This window comes from Salvelinus fontinalis, chromosome 4 (assembly GCF_029448725.1).
Source record: "Salvelinus fontinalis isolate EN_2023a chromosome 4, ASM2944872v1, whole genome shotgun sequence".
Classification (NCBI taxonomy): Eukaryota; Metazoa; Chordata; class Actinopteri; order Salmoniformes; family Salmonidae; genus Salvelinus; species Salvelinus fontinalis.
This window is the reverse complement of record NC_074668.1, coordinates 11,298,830-11,318,684: the sequence shown is the minus strand read 5'-3', so window position 1 is coordinate 11,318,684 and position 19,855 is coordinate 11,298,830. Positions and strand designations below refer to the sequence as shown.

At 39.4% G+C, this 19,855-nt stretch overlaps 1 protein-coding gene across 2 annotated transcripts; it reads right to left on the bottom strand.

The window, feature by feature from the left end:
* Positions 1-258: 258 nt before the first annotated feature.
* Positions 259-17,130, bottom strand: LOC129853077 (AP-3 complex subunit sigma-1-like). Of its 2 annotated transcripts, XM_055918748.1 has the most exons (7): positions 16,748-17,130; positions 11,980-12,071; positions 8,532-8,643; positions 8,286-8,357; positions 7,356-7,463; positions 5,084-5,125; positions 919-1,006 (listed from the first exon to the last, which is right to left on the bottom strand). In XM_055918748.1, exons 1-6 carry the CDS (start codon positions 16,814-16,816, stop codon positions 5,090-5,092), a joined length of 489 nt encoding a protein of 162 aa, XP_055774723.1. In that variant the 5' UTR covers positions 16,817-17,130; the 3' UTR covers positions 919-1,006; positions 5,084-5,089. The 2 variants fall into 2 exon arrangements, with proteins under 2 accessions (XP_055774722.1, XP_055774723.1); XM_055918747.1 differs by lacking the exon at positions 5,084-5,125 and having other exon boundaries at positions 259-1,006; positions 16,748-17,126.
* Between the last annotated feature and the right edge of the window lie 2,725 nt (positions 17,131-19,855).

Genomic DNA, 19,855 nt, shown 5'->3' with positions numbered 1-19,855 from the left:
CACAAAATAATAACGAGGCTATATATACTGGTACCGAGTCAATGCGCTGCAGTACCGCTTGCTGTGCGATAGCAAAGAGAATAGTCTATGACTTGATGACTGGAGTCTTTGACAATGTCCATAAATAAGATGTTACCTACTTAGATCAAACTGTGGTCCAACTTGCTCTTCTTTCAGACAAACATACTTAACTGCGCTATTATATTATTGAATACAATGAAACCTTTAACTGCCAACACAAATTCCAAATAGGCAAAAAATGATTCAATAGTTTATTAAGTTGCAAAAAACAAAAAAACACATGCACTGATTAAATCAAGAGAAACATTTTTGACAAGACAAGATCATTTGTTTAAACCATTGTGTATACAGGTAAGACAAAGAAATACAATTTCAGCATATATCGTCATATCAGTGGAGGCTGGTGAGGGGAGGACAGCTCATAATTGCTGGAACGGAGTGAATAGAATACCATTCCACATATTACGCTACAGCCATTACCACAAGCCCTTCCTTCCTAATTAAGATGCCTCCAACCTCCTGTGCATCATATACTGTATATAAGAATATTCTGTTAAGTATTTTTTACAAACCACTACTAAAGTATGAATGTCCAATACTGTAGCAGCCACGACATAAGGGCACACCTCCAGTGAGGGTCGAGGATTGGAATAAATAAATACTTCATTTTCTCAAACAGAACAAAGCCACAACGACATTCATTTAAAACCAGGGAGAAAAAGAAAAAAAAAGTTAACGCCAAAGAAATTCACACAGTACCTTCATGCTCTTTGAGAAAAGTTGGTATTTGTTCGGATTTTGGTTAAACAATTGCATGGTAAACATTGGTTGACTTCTGCACGGTGGGTCTTGCCAGCTATTTGAAGGAGGGTAAGTTTGGCACTTTTATGCTGATGTCTCCAATGTTGATGTTTCTGGGCATTTCGGGGAGGTTCATGTTCTTTACGGCTGACACTGCGCGAGCAGGGGCTCCTGCAATACCAGCCTAGATACAAAACATAAATATAACAGAGTTAAGAGTACCTAGAAACCCTTACACCACTCGACCCTCACAATGGACAGGGACACACAACCGCACAGGACGAAACATACAGCACCACAGACACCAGACAAAATGCAAAGCATCAACTATTACAAAACAGACCATGTGCAAATGTACATTCAAATGCCTAGCTTCATATGCACAAGCAATATTTGGTTCATTTATGATTTACATCACAACCAGGGCCAATTATGACTCAAATATGAGAATAGTGCTACGTTCATTGATCTTAAAATATTCAATTTACTTTTAAGACAGAGGCAGCATTGCTTGAAAAGTGAACCAACCAAATTCTTAAGGACCGATAAGGATACAAATGCAAGGAGAGAATTGGGTAAAGCAGAAAAAAATGGATTTTGATATGAGGAAGAAATGATAGAATGTTTAGAGAATTTAGAACACATAAATTGGGCATGTGACTGAAGTGAAATGTCTTATATAGGCTATGTGTCTTGGGAAACTAACTAGAGCAATATCAGAAGGCCTAATGTAAATCACTCTACACTAAGATTTACTGCTTACTCACATCTGTAAGGGGACCGAGTGAGGGGGACCGAGTGGCACAGCGGTCTAAGGCGTCACTACAGACCCGGGTTCGATCCAAGGCTGTATCACAACTGGCTGTGATCGGGAGTCCCATATGGCGGCGCAAAATTGGCCCAGCGCCATCAGAGTTAAGGGAGGGTTTGGCCGGGGTAGGCCGTCATTGTAAATAATAATTTGCTCTTAACTGACTTGCCTAGTTAAAGGTTGAATAAATAAAAACAAATCTGTATGTGAACATTTCTTACAGCTTAAATATTTCTCAGTGAAATATAACACCATTATTAGAATTCATAATAGTTTCATAGACCTTTTTATGACCAATCCTTAAGTACAACAAACCGACTGTTTTACCAGTTAGAACATTTAGTAACTTTTTCAAGGATATACTGTAATATATTACAATTTTAACAACTCAGAAGGGAACTCTTCACACGGTAAGGTAAGGACTTAATAGTGGGTGACTATGTTCAATCTAGGCTAATGTTTGATTATTTAAAAAAGTACATAGAAGATGCAAGCGACAGCTATTCAATGTTGAGAGTTATTTCCACGGCATTACCCAATGACATGAAGCATGTGGGGAATTGTTGTAATACTGTGACACAGCAGGGTGTCTACTCTACGGTATACTGAAGGAGAGGGAGGAGAAACACTAAAGCAGTGAATTTCAAAGCATTGTTCAATAGAAAATGATATAAAAGTTTATTTTAATTTGAGATACAAAACTAAATTGTTTGAAATGTCAATAGCAAAATAAGTAATGGACATTTGCTATGAATAACATTTCTTGATCCCTAGATTGAGGGATTGCTTTTAAAAATCACAGCTGTTCAACAGTCAGACCCAAACATTTAAATTCAATTAGCTTCTAGCTACTAGGCTACACTTTCTAGTTGTGAAAATGAATAGAACTAGGCATCTCTTTTCAACTACCATAGGACCGGTTACAAATATTAAATCAGTAGCATTCACTAAATGTTTAAACCAGTTGTTTAGCCATTTCTAAAATTATTTTCCAATGGTTTTGTTCTGAGCAGAACCCTTCGTTCTGTTCCAATGTTCCCGACCAACAAAATAAAGAATTATATATACGGAGGAGCGGCATCTATAGAGGAATTTTGAATGTCTTTGAATTTCAGAGTTGGCTTAACGTTGGACCAGAGATGCTAGATCACTAACAAGCTTCTGTGTGCAGCGCGGCACCAAAATTAAAAACACATCTTACCTTTTTGTGGTTAATAAATCCAAATGTGAAATGTGATAACTATAGTACCCAAACTAGCAATGAAAAAGTAAATCCATTCATCTCTTATAAGAAATGTCTCTCCCTATCTTCTGAATCACACTTGTAACATCAGTAGGCTATTGCTATGCTTCGGAGGGGGAGGGGCAGGTAGCCTACACACGCACACACACTGGCAAAGATGTTCAGCTGGCAGGCAGACGCTGGAAGAAGTTTCAGATTAACAGAGGGAGGAATTTGCATAGGCGCGTCGCTGGGTTTTTGTGGGAGATTTTTTTCTTGTTGCCCGGAACTTAAAATAATAGTATTAACCGGTTCCAATGCTTTTAAAATAAGAGTTCGGTCCCGGAACAGTATAGCTCACTTTCATTCCAGGTTCCAGTTCTGTTCCCTGAACCAGTTATAGCCCTTGACGTACACAGAATTCTAATTTCATCCTCTGTAATTAAAAACACGAGGTCAGTTTAAGTGTCCTTCATAAATTTTGCTGCCCTCAAGTTGAGTGACAATACAGAGTAGCTACTGTCCTCAATGAGAACAACCCTGGGTTTTTACTGACCTTGGCAGCCAGTCAACTAAATTATACTGTATAGCCTACACTATATGTAACAACTCAAGGGAGACAAATTAGACTTGCTCCTTGCCAGTTGCCCAAAGGCCTAGGTTTCTGGTCTAGTACTCAGTCACACATAGCTATGTTAAGAATCACACCATACTAAAACTGTGTTCCATAGGTTTCCCCAAACAGGCATTACTACGGTGTCAGCACTGAGCTGTGACTGCCTGGAAAACCAAATGACTGGCTTGGGATATGGTCTGTTGATTAATAAACACTGATGTCACACACCAGGGGGGGGGGGGGGGGACACATTTCATGTATGTAAACAGTGGTTTACACGTGTCATAAAAGCAGTCTGATGAGAGTTATAGGGCAGCAAAGCAGAGCGTGGTGACAAGGACCCGTAGAGATAAACATGCTGTGTTGTACTTGGCTAGCTATGAGCCTAGCGAGATGTGGCTTGAAATTTTCAGCACCTGCGAAATTGAGACGAGACCTCTGTTACAGACACAAACACCGAGCCAGACCAGACATGTGAACAGTATAATTGCACCTCTTAGAGCCTCACCACAGGAGGTTGGTGGCACTTTAATTGGGGAGGACGGACTCGTGGTAATGGCTGGAGCGGAAGGAGTGTAATGGTATCAAATACATCAAAACACATGGTTTCCAGGTGTTTGATGCCATTCCATTTGCTCTGTTACAGACATTATTAGGAGCCGTCCTTCCCTCAGCAGCCTCCACTGCTCTTCTTACTTACTATACTTTTGGCAAATGTACCGTCGGCTACACGTATTACTCAAATGTAAACTTGCATACTTGCCACGTCTCTCGCGCTACATCTGGAGGTGACAGTTGCCACCCTTGAAGCAGGTGTAAACAGAACGGTCTCATTGAGCCAACACTCCCAAAGTATAAATGGTAATAGCGGAGCAATGTTTTTGAAACAGCTGAAATGTATTATTCCTTATATTTGAAACTTGTTTTATTGAGTTACCTGAAATTGCAGTAACAGCCTGTAACATTCAGATTTTTTTTTGCAGTAGCTGCTGGCTGCACTGAGCCACGTAAAGCTATGGAAGCAAAATGTAGATCATACGAATAGGAGATTTTTCACTTGTAACCGTGTGTGGTGATTACAGAGGTGGCACCACATGTCCCAGAGTGGTGAGGGGGGGGGGGATTATTTTCCTAGGGCATTTTCCTGATCTGGTAGTAGGCTAAACAACTCCAGACCCTAGTTGTAGTGTATGACATAGTAATACATCAGCTGTAAAAACATTTTTTATTTGGACTATGATAGGACCCGTTTATTTTTTGATTCAGGCAAAATAAAAATAAATAAACTATGGCAGGTATAGCTGACAGTTCTGTATGGCTCTAAGCCTAGTCTGCCCAATATTAAGTCCCTGTTATCCTAAAAACGATTTACTTTCACCATACATGGAAGTTTCAAATGATAATTGAAACATGTTAAGCAATTTCCTTAATAGTAGCTAAGCAATATGGGGTTTCATTACTCTCTTTAAGTAACAGTGATAAATTGTTGGGTCTGCTCTAAAATATTTTGATGTCAGTGACGTCGTTTTGCTATTAAGTGGTCGGCCCATGGAGAACTAGGTATAGTGTAAATTTGGGAGGTTACAGTACTTGGTTGGAAATTTAGCAGTACCTGTGTCTACCTGTCCTGTCTGGGAGACTGAAAGATAAACGTCTGTAAAGAGAGAAGAATGGAAAGAACTAGAAAGCGTCAGGGAAAAAGAGGAATGAGGAATGTTGTTAAAGCAGATCAAAGTAATTACAGTTTATATATACACTGAACAACAATATAAACATTATGTAAAGTGTTGGTGCCATGTTTCATGAGCAGAAATAAAATAACCCAGAAAGGTTTCATAAGCACAAAAAGCTTATTGAGCTCAGATTTTGTGCACACATTTGTTTATATACCTGTTAGTGAGTATTTCTCCTTTGCCAAGCTAATCCATCCACCTGACAGGTGTGGCATATCAAGAAGCTGATTGAACAGCATGATCATTACACAGGTGCACCTTGTGCTGGAGACAATAAAAGGCCACTCTAAAATGTGCAGTTTTGTCACACAACACAATGCCACAGATGTCTTTGATGGAGCGTGATATTCGCATGCTGACTGCAGGAATGTCCACCAGAGCTGTTGCCACAGAATAGAATGTTCATTTCTCTACCATAAACCGGACACAACGTAATTTTAGAGAATTTGGCAGTACGTCCAAACGGCCTCACAACCGCAGACCACGTGTAACCACACCAGCCCAGGAGCTCCACATCCAGCTTCTTCACCTGCAGGATCATCTGAGACCAGCCACCCGGACAGCTGATGAAGCTGAGGAGTATTTCTGTCTGTAATAAAACTCTTGTGTGGGGAAAGACTCATTCGGATTGGCTGGGCCTGGCACCCAAGTGGGTGGGCCTATACCCTCCCAGGACCACCCATGGCTGCTCCCCTGCCCAGTCATGTGAAATCCATAGATTAGGGCCTAATGAAATTATTTCAATTGACTGATTTCCTTATATGAACTGTAACTCTGTAAAATCTTAGAAATTGTTGTGTTTATATTTTTGTTCAGTATAAATAGAAAGTGATAAGACCTACCGTAGACCACATTCATAGACACTGATCTGAGACGCCTCAACATCTCCAGTCAAAGAAAGTTAGAGTTTCACATTGAGCTGGTTGAGCATGTGAAAGTGAACTAAATCCAGCCTATCATTCTAAACCAATTTGTATTGATTTTTTTTTTTTACATACTGCTTGGAAATGATTTAGTTTACATCATTCTTATGACTCAGAATTAGCATTGGTGTTGAAGTTTGAATGATTATGAGGAACACTGCGGTCTAGGGTAGGTCCAAGAAGGAAAAGACAGAGCACATCTGTTTGTTGAACAGTCAGACTCGGCTTACATGTCAATAATGATTCCATTTGATCAACCACAAAATGCGGCCTAAAGTTGTTACCAAAGCATTGTTTTCATTGTTAAACACAGCCACGCTGCTACAGTGAAGTAAAACATCTGTAGATGTTTGAAACAAAAAGAACTTAACAGCAAGTTACACATCCATGGGACTTCAGAGTTTCACCATGTAACCTTATATTGTGTAGTAGCACTACATTGCAATAACAGCCAAGCAAACGTAACCTAACAAAATATCTCCTTCAAAGAACTTACTGATAAACATTTGTGGCTTTTAAATATTTCGCTTCATATTAATTTATTTAACTAGAGAACTTTGTGTGTGTGTGTCAATTTAAAATACATCTTGTCTAAGTCATAATGGCATTGTTCTGCCATTGGCAAATGGTAATGATTCCTTGAAATTGTCTCTGGCTGTAACAATCTGTTTTCATGAATGGTGAAATGTAAAGACCATATTCAAAGAGATCTGCAAATTAATTAGGAAAAAAGTAACAACAGCTGCATGAGAACAAAGCAATATCTAGGCTTTAACATCGTGGACAACTCACCTACAAGATATCACAGATGTTAACAAGCTCAGCTCAGGACAACTTTAACATCAGAATGACCACAACTAACCATTCAAGTCATCCAAACACTACCACCCCCTCCACATTTAAGCAAAATACACCAACAGGACATTTCCAGTCTGTAGAGTGGGATGAGCAATGTATCTCATGAGGGTGTGTGATTATTGAGGATCAAGATTACGCAGATGCATTGGAAAGTGTGTACATTCGGTAGAAGAGACAGTGTTTTATGATGATGATGATTATATCTTTGGGAGTAGGTTGGAAGAGAATGGCATTCTATGTGGTGCAGCAGTGGAGCGCCAGAGAGCACAAATACTTATCAAGAGCATCACAAGAAGGACATGCAGGGTCCAGCATACACGCGTGCCTGCACGTACCCGGAGTATAGGAAGTCCTAGAGAAGTACTCTTACCTCCGATTTCTCCATTTTGTTTTGGGCGTCCACCTGTATGATGATCTCATTCATGTTGGTCTCCAGCACCATCCCCCCCATCACCATCTCTGCCAGTATATTGTGGACCTACAGGTTCAATAGAAGATGATCTATTAACAGGTTATTCTCTGACTGAGAAAACATTCCATTTCTGTGACCCAGATATGTTTTTCTGGGGGGGGGGGGGGACTTTTTCTGTGTGCCTTTCACAGATTTGGAACCTACAGGATCTATTTCAAAGAGGATTTTTTTTCTTAGACAATTAAAATACATAATTATTATTGTTTGATATTGAAGAGGCTAAACAAAATGTGAACAGGAGACGTACAACCCTTGAAAACAGATGACCTGATGAGAGATATACACATGCAACCTTATCTCATGTAAAAACATTCGATATGCAAACATAAAATCACACCAAGTCTCATTTATAATTTGTTTGTTTTATGTAGATTGCTTCGTTTCCTCAAGGCAGATAGGTTGCTTTGGTCATTAACAATGTTCCTGCATACACCAATGGCATAGCCCTGGGTCTGGGTTTTCCCAGACTAGGTTATAGATTACTGCTGTCACAATTATCTTGCTTAATTTTTGCTCATATTACCCTGTGTACACATGAATATCAATGGCATCTTTCTGCGTGAAATGAGGCAACCTGTGCAGAAAGTAACGCAATATCCTGCTTTGCCACAACAGACTTGGCTAGATATGACGAGCCAGCAGGACCGAGCGTTATCACAGGGGTGATAAATTCACCTAGACAGTCTTATAATAAATTAATTACACAGTGGCACAGTCAGTGTCTATGGGGAGTCACACATTCACCGTGAACATTTAACTGTCTCTGATATAGGACATATAACAATGAACAGCGTATTGCTAGGATATGGTTGATACAATACTTTGTACCTTGTCCACGTGGAAAATTAAGTCAAGTTCACAGACATTCTCGAAGCATTTGTCCAGTGTTTCCACAAACACCTGTGGAGAGACAATTACATTCACTGAACAGTAATAATCTACCGAGTTAGGTTGGCCATTGTTTCACTCCATCAATGACACGTCCACCAACAACAGGCCAGTCTAAGATGGTGGTACCAAATGTTCATAGCTCGACAACAAAAAACAATCCCCCCAAGACTTGAGAAACGTTACCTGGATAAGGTCTAGGATGCCAAGCTCGCTCTCAGAGGAATCGACGCAGAATACAAAGTAGAGCGTGGCATAGTGTCTGTAGATGAGCCTGTTCTCAGATCCACCAATCAACCTGATGACACAAAAACAAAACGAGGGGACAGTCGAAAAGTTCTCTGAACGGGGTGTATTCATTAGTGCAAACCATAGCAACATTTTTGCAACGGACAACATTAAGGAAAACTAGTGTTTCTTATTGGAAATATTAAAGTAGGTCCCTCCCCATTTGGCGTGTAGTAAATACACCCCCGTTGGTGTGCGTTTGCCTACGATCTGTGAACACTGGCAAGCATGTGGAAGTGAAGCAAGGTTGGTTAATAGATAGCTTGTACATCGGAACAGTCAACACCACATGGGAAATACAGTCACACATGGCACCAATAAATACATGGGATAGTTGTCAGCACAATGATCCTTAATGAAACACCAGTCAGTGTGATGTTTATTACGCAATACTAGGGTTGCAAAGGGTCGGAAACTTTCCGGTAAATTTCCGACATTTTCCCGGAAACTTTCCATGGGAAGTTAAGCCCTGGAATTTTACTTAAATTCATTTTTAAAAAGTTAACAGTGAATCTTTTTTGTGGGATACACATAAGGCAATTCTAGGTCTTGTGGCATATTTTGGTTAAACTATCCCCAATTCAATGGAATTGCAACCCTCTGCATGCACAGTGCATTCTTCCATCACATGTACAGATCACTCTTCCATCACATGTAAAGCTGATTCTCAAGATCTTGCACACTAATGAGATGCTATTGAGCCTACAGGTAGCCTCGTGGTTAGAGGTTGGGCCAGTAACTAAAAGGTTGCTAGATCGGATCCCCGAGCTGACAAGACAAAAATCTGTCCTTTTGCCCCTGAACAAGGCACTGTTCCTAAGCCGTCATTGTAAATAAGAATTTGTTCTTAACTGACCTGCCTAGATAAATAAGTTTAAAATATTAAAAAAATAATTTTGACAGTCTCCTGGAGGGGAAGGAGTCTCTCCAAGAAATGGCAATATCACAGTCTGCCGATATGGACAGCCCCATCAAGAGGATCCTCCAAGATTATGTATTTTGGGAGAGAGTGGTAAGCAGCCTGAAACCGATAGCAGTAGCCATTGCACGGATTGAGGGAGACAATGCCATCCTGTCTGATGTTCAGACTCTGCTTGCAGATGTAAGCGATGAAGTCCGTACTGCCCTGCCCACTTCACTGTTTCTCCAAGCAGTGGAAACTGCAGTTCTGAAATGCATCAAAAAGCATGAAGACTTCTGCCTGAAGCCTATACACAATGCAGCGTACATGTTGGACCCCAAGTATGCTGGCATCATGTCTGGTGCAGAGATCAACAAGGCCTATGGTGTCTTCACTACCGTGTCTCGCCACCTTGGCCTGGATGAGCTTCTTGGCAGTCTGGCGAAGTACACTTCCAAGCAAGGGCTTTGGGATGGAGATGCAATATGGCAGTCGTGCCAACATATCTCATCAGCCACCTGGTGGAAGAGACTTCGTGGATCTGCGGCTCTTTCCCCTGTTGCCTCCATCCTCCTCCAAATCCCACCAATATCAGCCGCCTCAGAGCGCAACTGGTCCTTGTTTGGGAACACACACACTAAAGCACACAACAGGCTGACCAATACACAGGTTGAAAAATTGGTGGCCATCCAAGCAAATTTGATAACGAGCCATCCTCAACAAGTTTGGAAAGTGACAGTGAAGATGAGGCCTCAGAGTCTGATGTTCAAGAGGTGGACATTGAGGAGGTCCAGTGAGAAGACATGGAAGCCTGAGAGGAAGACAACCAAAGCTCTAGTTTCTAGACTATCATTTTACAGATGTATGTTGAAAACGTTTTTGGGAGATGCGATGGATCATTCAATATTCCCTTTTGTTGTTCAGCGAAATCATCCCATGTGAAGAGTCAACTCATTCAATTAAAGTTCAATTCATAACTAAATAGTTTTTTTTTTTTTTTTATATTGGAAGGATTTACTCATTTGCAATTACGTCTACTTATGATAAGGTAAAAGGTTTATGTTTGTCTCCATATGATATGGTAAATATATCCAATGCAAAAAACATCTACATCTAAATGGTGTTAATAAAAATCTGCATATATTTCCATTAATTCCCATGGAAGGTTTCCACCTCTGAATATTACCCAAAATGTGCAACCCTACTCAATACACACATTCAATGACATGAAACACAGCCAAACATGTTGGTTTTATGAACAAGTAACTGGGTCAGGAGCAGCATTCACAATACACCATTTGAATATCCAGACGTCCAACAGATTGACAGGGCCCAGTGGCTAGTGCAGGTTAAAGAAAAATGCCAACAAAAAACTATCCTTTGATATTTATTTCATTAGTACATTATTGATATAGTCCCAAAATGTTTTGCATGTCAGCAATCAAGTTTTCAAGATATGTAACTTTCAAAATACAGAAATATGGCCCGTATGATTATGTATTTTGCGGATTTCTGTATTTTGAACATTACATATGTTGAAAACTTGATTGCTGACAGGCAAAACATTTTGGGACTATATCAATAATGGACTAATGAAACATAGCAATGAATAGTTTTTGGGTGGCATTTTCCTTTAACCTGCACTAGCCACGTGGCCCTGTCAATCTGTTGGACAAAAACAATCTGGCCCGTTTGATGCATTTAGCAGCATATGATGCAACATTCATTATTATATCAGCAATGGACTAATGAAACAAATATCAAAAGGATAGTTTTGGGGTGGAGTTTTCCTTTAAGTCCAGGCCAAGGACAGAAGCCTTGACCAATCTTTGTAAGGCCTGATAAAAGCATGTTGACCTGAGTCTGTGTAGAAGGTCAAGCTGCTTGAGCAACATCGTATTTGTTGATGAGACTAAACTGTAGCAACAATCATATACCAGTGATCCCAGGGGTGTATTCACTAGGGAGACGAACCTGAATTTGTCTAATACATTTGTTGCAAAACATTTTACTACTGGTGTGCACTAATGAATACACCCCAGTTCTATTAGTCTCTGTTGAATGAGAGGAGGTTCCACAATGCAATAGCCTAACACCTGGGACTGCTTCATGAATGATGAATGAATATTCAACTATTCATAATGATCCAATTGATCTCTCCCCTGCTGGTCACCATCTGACAGGTTCCCTCTTTCTCCCTTAGCTCTCCCATGCAGTGCAATTTGTCATGAGCTGTTGCCTCATGGAAAGCTGATTCTGCTCGTGGAACATTGATGTTGAGTAGCCCACATCATCAGCTCAAATGGTTGAATTTGTCTACATGGAATTGAAAGAATATGCATTTCATTGTGACATGATCAGGAAGTGTTAAGACAACGCTTCATCTTAACACTTATGGATTTCAGTACTCCAGTGTAGTTTGACGTCTTAAAAGAAATCTCTTACATTCCACCTTCTAGAAAATTGCAGACGTTCTCATCTCTTTTGGACACCAGATGAAATGTTTCTCTGATGATTTGTTGTTCCGTGTCTTCGTTCTGTGGAACATAAATTACAAATACAGTCAGTGTTCATGGGAAAACCAAAATGTAAAGCTTTTGGTACAGGTCTTCACAACATTTATGCTTAAAACTATCCAAATGGCCATTTTACCACTCATAACCTAAAAGAAGTGGCAGGACATTCACTGCATACTCTCTCCAGTGTCCACATATTCTTGCAAATGTTCTCTCTGAAATATGTGTAAGTCAGGTCATTGCAGTGAAAGGGAATGCCTTCAAGTGATCATGTGAAATGAGTCAAGTGATATGAAGCATGAGACTAGGGGGAGAGGCCATAGCAGAGAGCTCTCCATGCAAGCACAGAGACTCTGATCTAGCCTAATGTCTCATAAACCTACTCTTCACTCTACATCTAGACACCCACTCTCCTCGCTCTGGAAAAGGAAAATCGAAAAGGGCAATATTGCACAGTAGCATATACAGTATGCTGTCAATATTCTTTTTGTTTTTTGAGCAATTCTCCTGTTGTTGAAATATTTCCAAAATTACATGTAAAAAATGTAGGTAATTTCCATGTGAAAGGACCCATGTTTGTGCTTTTCTAATAACTCATTTCTGTGTTCTATTCATGTGCTTTTTAAAATGACCGTTTTCTGTGTTTATGCAAGTGGCTGACTGAAAGAATCCTCACTATCAGTAGCTGCAATTTGCTGCCCTATGTACATAGACATGGAACACTGGTCACTTTAATAATGTTTACATAATGTTTTACGCAGTTCATATGAGCAGTGCATTCGGAAAGTATTCAGACCCCTTGACTTTTTTCACTTTGTTACATTACAGCCTTATTCTAAAATTGATTAAATAAATGTTCCTCATCAATCTACACACAATATCCCAACATGACAAAGCAAACAGATTTTTAGAAATTTTTGCAAATGCATTAAAAATTTAAAACATAAATACCTTATTTACATACAGTACCAGTCAATAGAAGACATCAAACTATGAAATAACACATGTAATCATGTAGTAAACAAACAAAAATAAATAAGAGTTATACAAATATGCTGACACATGCACATTTGTGGCCTGCTGGAGGTCATTTTGCAGGGCTCTGGCAGTGCACCTCCTTGCACAAAGGCGGAGGTAGCGGTCCTGCAGCTGGGTTGTTGCCCTCCTACGGCCTCCTCCACGTCTCCTGATGTACTGGCCTGTCTCCTGGTAGCGCCTCCATGCTCTGGACACTACGCTGACAGACACAGCAAACCTTTTTGCCACAGCTCGCATTGATGTGCCATCCTGGATGAACTGCACTACCTGAGCCACTTGTGTGGGTTGTAGACTCCGTCTCATGCTACCACTAGAGTGAGAGCACCGCCAGCATTCAAAGGTGACCAAAATATCAGCCAGGAAGCATAGGAACTGAGAAGTGGTCTGTGGTCACCACCTGCAGAATAACTCCTTTTTTGGGGGTGTCTTGCTAATTGCCTATAATTTCCACCTTTTGTCTATTCCATTTGCACAACAGCATGTGAAATTTATTGTCAATCAGTGTTGCTTCCTAAGTGGACAGTTTGATTTCACACAAGTGTGATTGACTTGGAGTTACATTGTGTTGTTTAAGTGTTCCCTTTATTTTTTTGAGCAGTGTATATTTTAGATTCTTCAAAGTAGCCACCATTTGCCTTGATGACAGCTTTGCAGACTCTTGGCATTCTCTCAACCAGCGTCATGAGGAATGCTACTCCATCAGTCTTGAAGGAGTTCCCACATACGCTGAGCACTTTTTGACTGCTTTTCCTTCACTCTGCAGTCCAACTCAACCCAAACCACCTCAATTGGGTTATTGTGGAGGCCAGGTCATCTGATGCAGCACCATCACTCTCCTTCTGGGTCAAATAGCTCTTACACAGCCTGGAGGTGTGTTTTGGGTCATTGTCCTGTTGAAAAACAAATAGTCCCACTAAGCGCAAACCAGATGGGATGGCGTATCACTGCAGAATGGTGTGGTAGCCAGACTGGTTAACTGTACCTTAAATTCTAAATAAATCACTGACAGTGTCACAAACAAAGCACCTCCACACCTCTCCTCCATAGTGAGAACCACACATGCGGAGATCATCCGTTCACCTACTCTGCGTCTCACAAAGACACGGCGGTTGGAACCAAAAATCTCAAATTTGGACTCATCAGACCAAAGGACAGATTTCCACCGGTCTAATATCCATTGCTTGTGTTTCTTGGCACAAGCAAGTCTCTTCTTCTTATTGGTGTCCTTTAGTAGTGGTTTCTTTGCAGCCATTCAACCATGAAGGCCTGATTCACGCAATTGATGCTGAGATGTGTCTTACTTGAACTCTATGAAGCATTTATTTATTTGGTTTCTCTGGTCTGATGAAACCAAGATTGAACTCTTTGCCTGAATGCCAAGCGTCACGTCTGGAGGAAACCTGGTACCATCCCTACGGTGAAGTATGATGGTGGCAGCATCATGCTGTGGGGATGTTTTTCAGCGGCAGGGACTGGGAGACTAGTCAGGATCGAGGGAAAGATGAACAGAGCAAAGTACAGAGAGATCCTTGATGAAAACCTTCTCCAGAGTGCTCAGCACCTCAGACTGGGGCGAAGGTTCACCTTCGAACAGGACAACGACCCTAAGCACACAGCCAAGACAATGCAGGAGTGGCTTCAGGACAAATCTCTGAAAGTTCTTGAGTGAACCAGCGAAGGCCCGGACTTGAACCCGATCTAACATCTCTGGAGAGACCTGAAAATAGCTGTGCAGTGACGCTCACCAGGCAACCCGACAAAGCTTGAGAGAATCTGCAGAGAAGAATAGGAGAAACTCCCCAAATACAGGCGTGCCAAGCTTGTAGCATCAGGTCCAATAATACTGGAGGCTGTAATTGCTGTCAAAGGTGATTCAACAAAGTACTGATTGAAGGGTCTGAATACTTATGTAAATGTGATAGATATAGATATATATATATATATATATATAGATATATATATAGATATATATAGATATATATATATATATATATATATATATATATATTTTTTTTTGTATAAATTTGCAAAGAAATTCTGCTTTGTCATTATGGGGTAATGTGTGTAGATTTCTGGGGGGGGGGGGGGGGGGGGGGGCAATTTCATCCATTTTAGAATAAGGCTGTAACGTAGCAAAATGTGAAAAATGTCAAGGGGTCTGAATACTTTCTGAATGTACTGTATTTAACAGAGTTTTGGGAAAATGGACAACAAACTGAGGGAGATTTTACAGAAATTCTGTTACCAAACTTTCCACCTGCGCAGGTAATCCAGTGAATGTGTAAAATTGTTAAAAGTAGTCATTGTGTATCGAGTTATTTAGTTTGTCAACTTTGAAATCAATGGTTTTTGTTTGTCAAACATTTTAAGTGAAAAATCTGAGTCTCAGTGCCATTATGTTACCATGGAATTGCACCTTAGCTACCCTTGGGAATTAGTTTATCTGTACCAACATTTAAAGATTATAGCCTTTTGTTAAGTCCTGTGTTGCTAAGGTGGTAGAGCATGGTGCCTTAAACCCCAGGGTTGCCTTTGTTAATCTACAGTGGTGGGGGAAAAACTATTGTCATACTTGAGTAAAAGTAAAGATAAGTACTGTAAATAGAAAATTACTCGAGTAAAAGTCACCCAGTAAAAAATTACTTGAGTAAAAGTATTTGGTTTTAAATGTACTTAAGTATCAAAAGTACAAGTATAAATAATTTCAAATTCCTTATATTAGGAAAAGCATACGGACACATTTTCTAGTTTTAATTTATTTACAGATAGCCAGGGGCACGCTCCAACTCTCAGACATCATTCACATATGAAGCATGTGCTTAGTGAGTCCATCAGATCAGACGCAGTAGGGATGACTAGGGATGTTCTCTTGATAAGTGTGAATTAGACCATTTTCTGTCCTGCTAAACATTCAAAATGTAATGAGTCCTTTTGGGTGTCAGGGAAAATGTAATGTAGAGTAAAAAGTACATAATTTTCTTTAGGAATGTAATGAAGTAAGTTGTCAAAATGTTAATAGTAAAGACACCCCCAAAAATGACTTAAATAGTACTTTAAAGTAATTTTACTTAAGTACTTTACACCACTGTTAATATATCGGACTCTACATGGTTAGCTAGTCTGTCTCCTTGACTACTAGCCTGTGACGAGTAATACATGTTCATCTTTTAGAGAAAAAAATAACAATTTTGATGAGGAATTAATTGATTGATAGGCAGGAGCACAAGTCAATAACGTGAACATCAGCATGTCATGTGACGTAAACCCCTTTGGACAGACAGAACGAACACTCAACATGTATTCCTCAGTGATCAGTGCACGAGACTGCGAGGAGACATGAACATCCCTAATCCAGTAGCTAGCCTGTGTGTGTAAAACGATAGCTATTCCGACACATGCTTAATTATTAAAATAACAATGTTGCTCAGTCTGATATAGCATATCCCAAGATCAATGACATAGTTAGCCACGTAAACAAACCAGTTAGGTCTCACATTACACCACATAAACCAGTATAAGGTTAGCTACTTAACCTTGTTTGTTTGCAATAATAATTGTGCAATTATTTAGCCAAAAATAGAGCTAGCTATATAACCTAACATTGTTATATGCATGCTAGTTAGCTACAGCAGATTCGAAACAATTCATTGCATACTCACGTAATGCTCGTAGAATTTAGAAAGCCGAGGTTTCCCATGGTTGTTGAATATTAGTATGGCTTTAATCATGATGCTCTGTCTTATGAAGGGAAGAAAAAATGGGATCAGTCTATGAATGACTGTTGTCAACACTCCAGTACCGACCCAGTCTACCTGGGAACCGATTCTAATCCGTCTCAATTTAGCTCAAATTACGGCTAGCAGGCTAACAACATGACATTTCTCTATCCAGATTTTGCGGAAATAACCACACTCCACGTCAAACCGTTCATATTCTTGCAACTACAGCAGCCGTGGTGGGTCAAACTATGATGGCAAAGGTTTCATTTGACCAGTAAAAATGAACATCTAACACCAACAATGCCTTCAGAAAGCATTCACACTCATGTTTTTTCCCACATGTTGTTGTGTTATAGCCTGAATTTAAAATTGATTACGTTTATATTTTTTTGTCACTGACCTACACACATTAACCAATGACGTCCAAGTGAAATTCTGTTTTTCCTAAATTTTACAAGTTAATTAAAAATGAAAAGCTGAAATTTCTTGAGTCAATAAGTATTCAACCCCTTTGCTATGGCAAGCCAAAATATTTTCTGAAGAAAAAAAATGCTTAACAAGTCACATAATGTACTCACTTGTGCAATAATATTGTTTAATATTATTTTTCAAAATACTATCTCATCTCTGTACCCCACACATACAATTATCTGAAAGGTCCCTCAGTTGAGCAGTGAATTTCAAACACAGATTCAACCACAAAGACATGGCAGGTTTTGTAATACTGGGCAAAGAAGGGCACCTATTGTTAGATGGATAAAAAGAAAGAAGCAGACGTTGAATATCCATTTGAGCATGGTGAAGATATTAATTACACTTTGGATGGTGTATCAATACACCCAGTCACTACAAAGATACAGGTGTCCTTTCTAACTCAGTTGCCAGAGAGGAAGGAAACCGCTCAGGGATTTCACCATGGTCACCAATGGTGACTTTAGAACAGTTACAGAGTTTAATGGCTGTGATAGGAGAAAACTGAGGATGGATAAACAACATTGTAATTACTCCACAATACTAAACTAATTGACAAAATGAAAAGAACGAAGCCTGTACAGAATGAAAATATTCCAAAACATGCATCCTGGCACCAAAGTAACTGTAAAATATGTGGTAAAATAACTACATTTGTGTTCTGGACACAAAGTGTTATGTTTGGGGAAAATACAACACATTACTGAGTACCTCTCTCCATATTTTAAAGTATAAGGGTGTCTGCCTCATATTATGGGTATGCTTGTAATCATTAAGGATGGGGGAGTTTTTCAGGATAAAAAAATAAACGGAATGGAGCTAAGTGTAATGGATGTGAAATGGCTAGCTAGTTAGCGGTAGCCATTCAATCGGTGACGTCACTTGCTCTGAGACCTTGAAGCGGCTTTTGTGGAGCGATGGGTAGCGATGCGATGGGTAGCGATGCTTCGTGGGTGACTGTTGTTGATGTGTGCAGAGGGTTCCTGGTTCTCGCCCGGGTCAGGGCGAGGGGACGGACTAAAGTAATACTGTTACATTGATGCTGTTGACCCGGATTACTGGTTGCTGCGGAAAAGGAGGAGGTCGAAAGGGGGGTGAGTGTCATGTACATACATTTACTATGTTACTATATTACGTCTAGTCTTTGAGGCCATGCTAATCCATAACATGTAATGGTGTCACCATTTCCCATTTGGTCCAGTCGTTTCATTTAGTAATGTAGTGAAATAGCTATGTGGGAGAATTTACCCATTTACCTGATCAACTGGAAACGGCAATCTTCTGAGTAGCCTACTCCCACACTTCTCTACTCGCGCCATAATTTTCAATTTTGGACATTACGTTTTGTAATTTTTTTTATATATCTTTTTTTTATATTCATAATAAAAAAATCACCTTACATTGCTACATCAAACATGTCTAGCAAACCAAACACAGGTATTAACAATACTCAAACATATAAAAATAAAATAATACAAAAAAATAAACAATTTAAGTGCAATTATATTCACTCTGAAAAGATCTTATTATAATGATTCATGAAGATGTTATTCTTGTAGTTATTCATTAGGGTTAATGTTTTAATAAGATAATTAAATTCAATCAGAGACATTAGTAATTTTGGTATAGAATTTTGGAATCTTTGTTTGTGTATAAAGTATTTGGCAACAAGAATTTAAAAAAAAATAACAATAATTTCAGTGGTTTTGTTATCATTGCAATAGTAACATATTATTTATTTTATGTTAAAAATATAGGCAGTGTTCATAATGGTAAATAAGTACTTTGCAAGGTTTTCCCAAAATTCTGACACAAATTTACATTCAAAGAACAAGTGAGACAGATTCTCACCTTCTTTTTCACAGAACACGCAGATATCATCAATAGCCACAAATTTGGAAATCATAGAATTACATGGATATATCTTAGTTTTTGGACATTACGTCCCACCTGGGTTAAGGCCCTAGGTGGCGCAAGAGTCCAACAGATTTTGATAAAACGACAATGAACATAAATTGCATTGGAACGCAACATCTGTATGTCCACTGTAGAAATAAAATTGGTCATGATGCCTGGCCACAACTGTTCATCATGAAATTCAATCTTGATATTTACGATATTTTTTTTTTACCTTACAAACATAAAAATTATAGGAAGAAATTATTAGTTGTTCCATATCTTTTGACGAAGATATATCCTCTTTAGACCTAAATGTTGGCATCTATGAGATCGTGTGTATTTGCCAGCCTATAGTATACATCACATCACCATGGATACAGGCCTGATACCCTTATATTTTGCAGCATGTCAAGGAAGACAATCGTCCCACTTCCTTTCCATAAGCTGGGAACAAATGACACTCTGGCTGACTAATTTATAGATTTGTGGTGGGAAATAGCATCCATAAACATGGTTTAACTTCACATAGTGTCTTGACTTTAGCGCACACGATTTGAAGACTACTTGTTACTTTTTGGATGATCCTGTGAAGATGTGCAGGAAGTATAGCAGTTGGTGATAAAACGATATAGCCTCAGGTAATAAATAAAGACACATGTTAACAAAAAGCTAAACTAT

Coding starts and splice junctions, on each gene's coding strand:
- LOC129853077 (XM_055918747.1), bottom strand. CDS start 16,816: ATGATTAAAGCCATACTAATATTCAACAACCATGGGAAACCTCGGCTT. Junction 12,072..16,747: donor CTAAATTCTACGAGCATTAC/GTGAGTATGCAA, acceptor TATGTTCCACAG/AACGAAGACACGGAACAACA. Junction 7,464..8,285: donor TAATTTTCCACGTGGACAAG/GTACAAAGTATT, acceptor TTGAACCTGTAG/GTCCACAATATACTGGCAGA.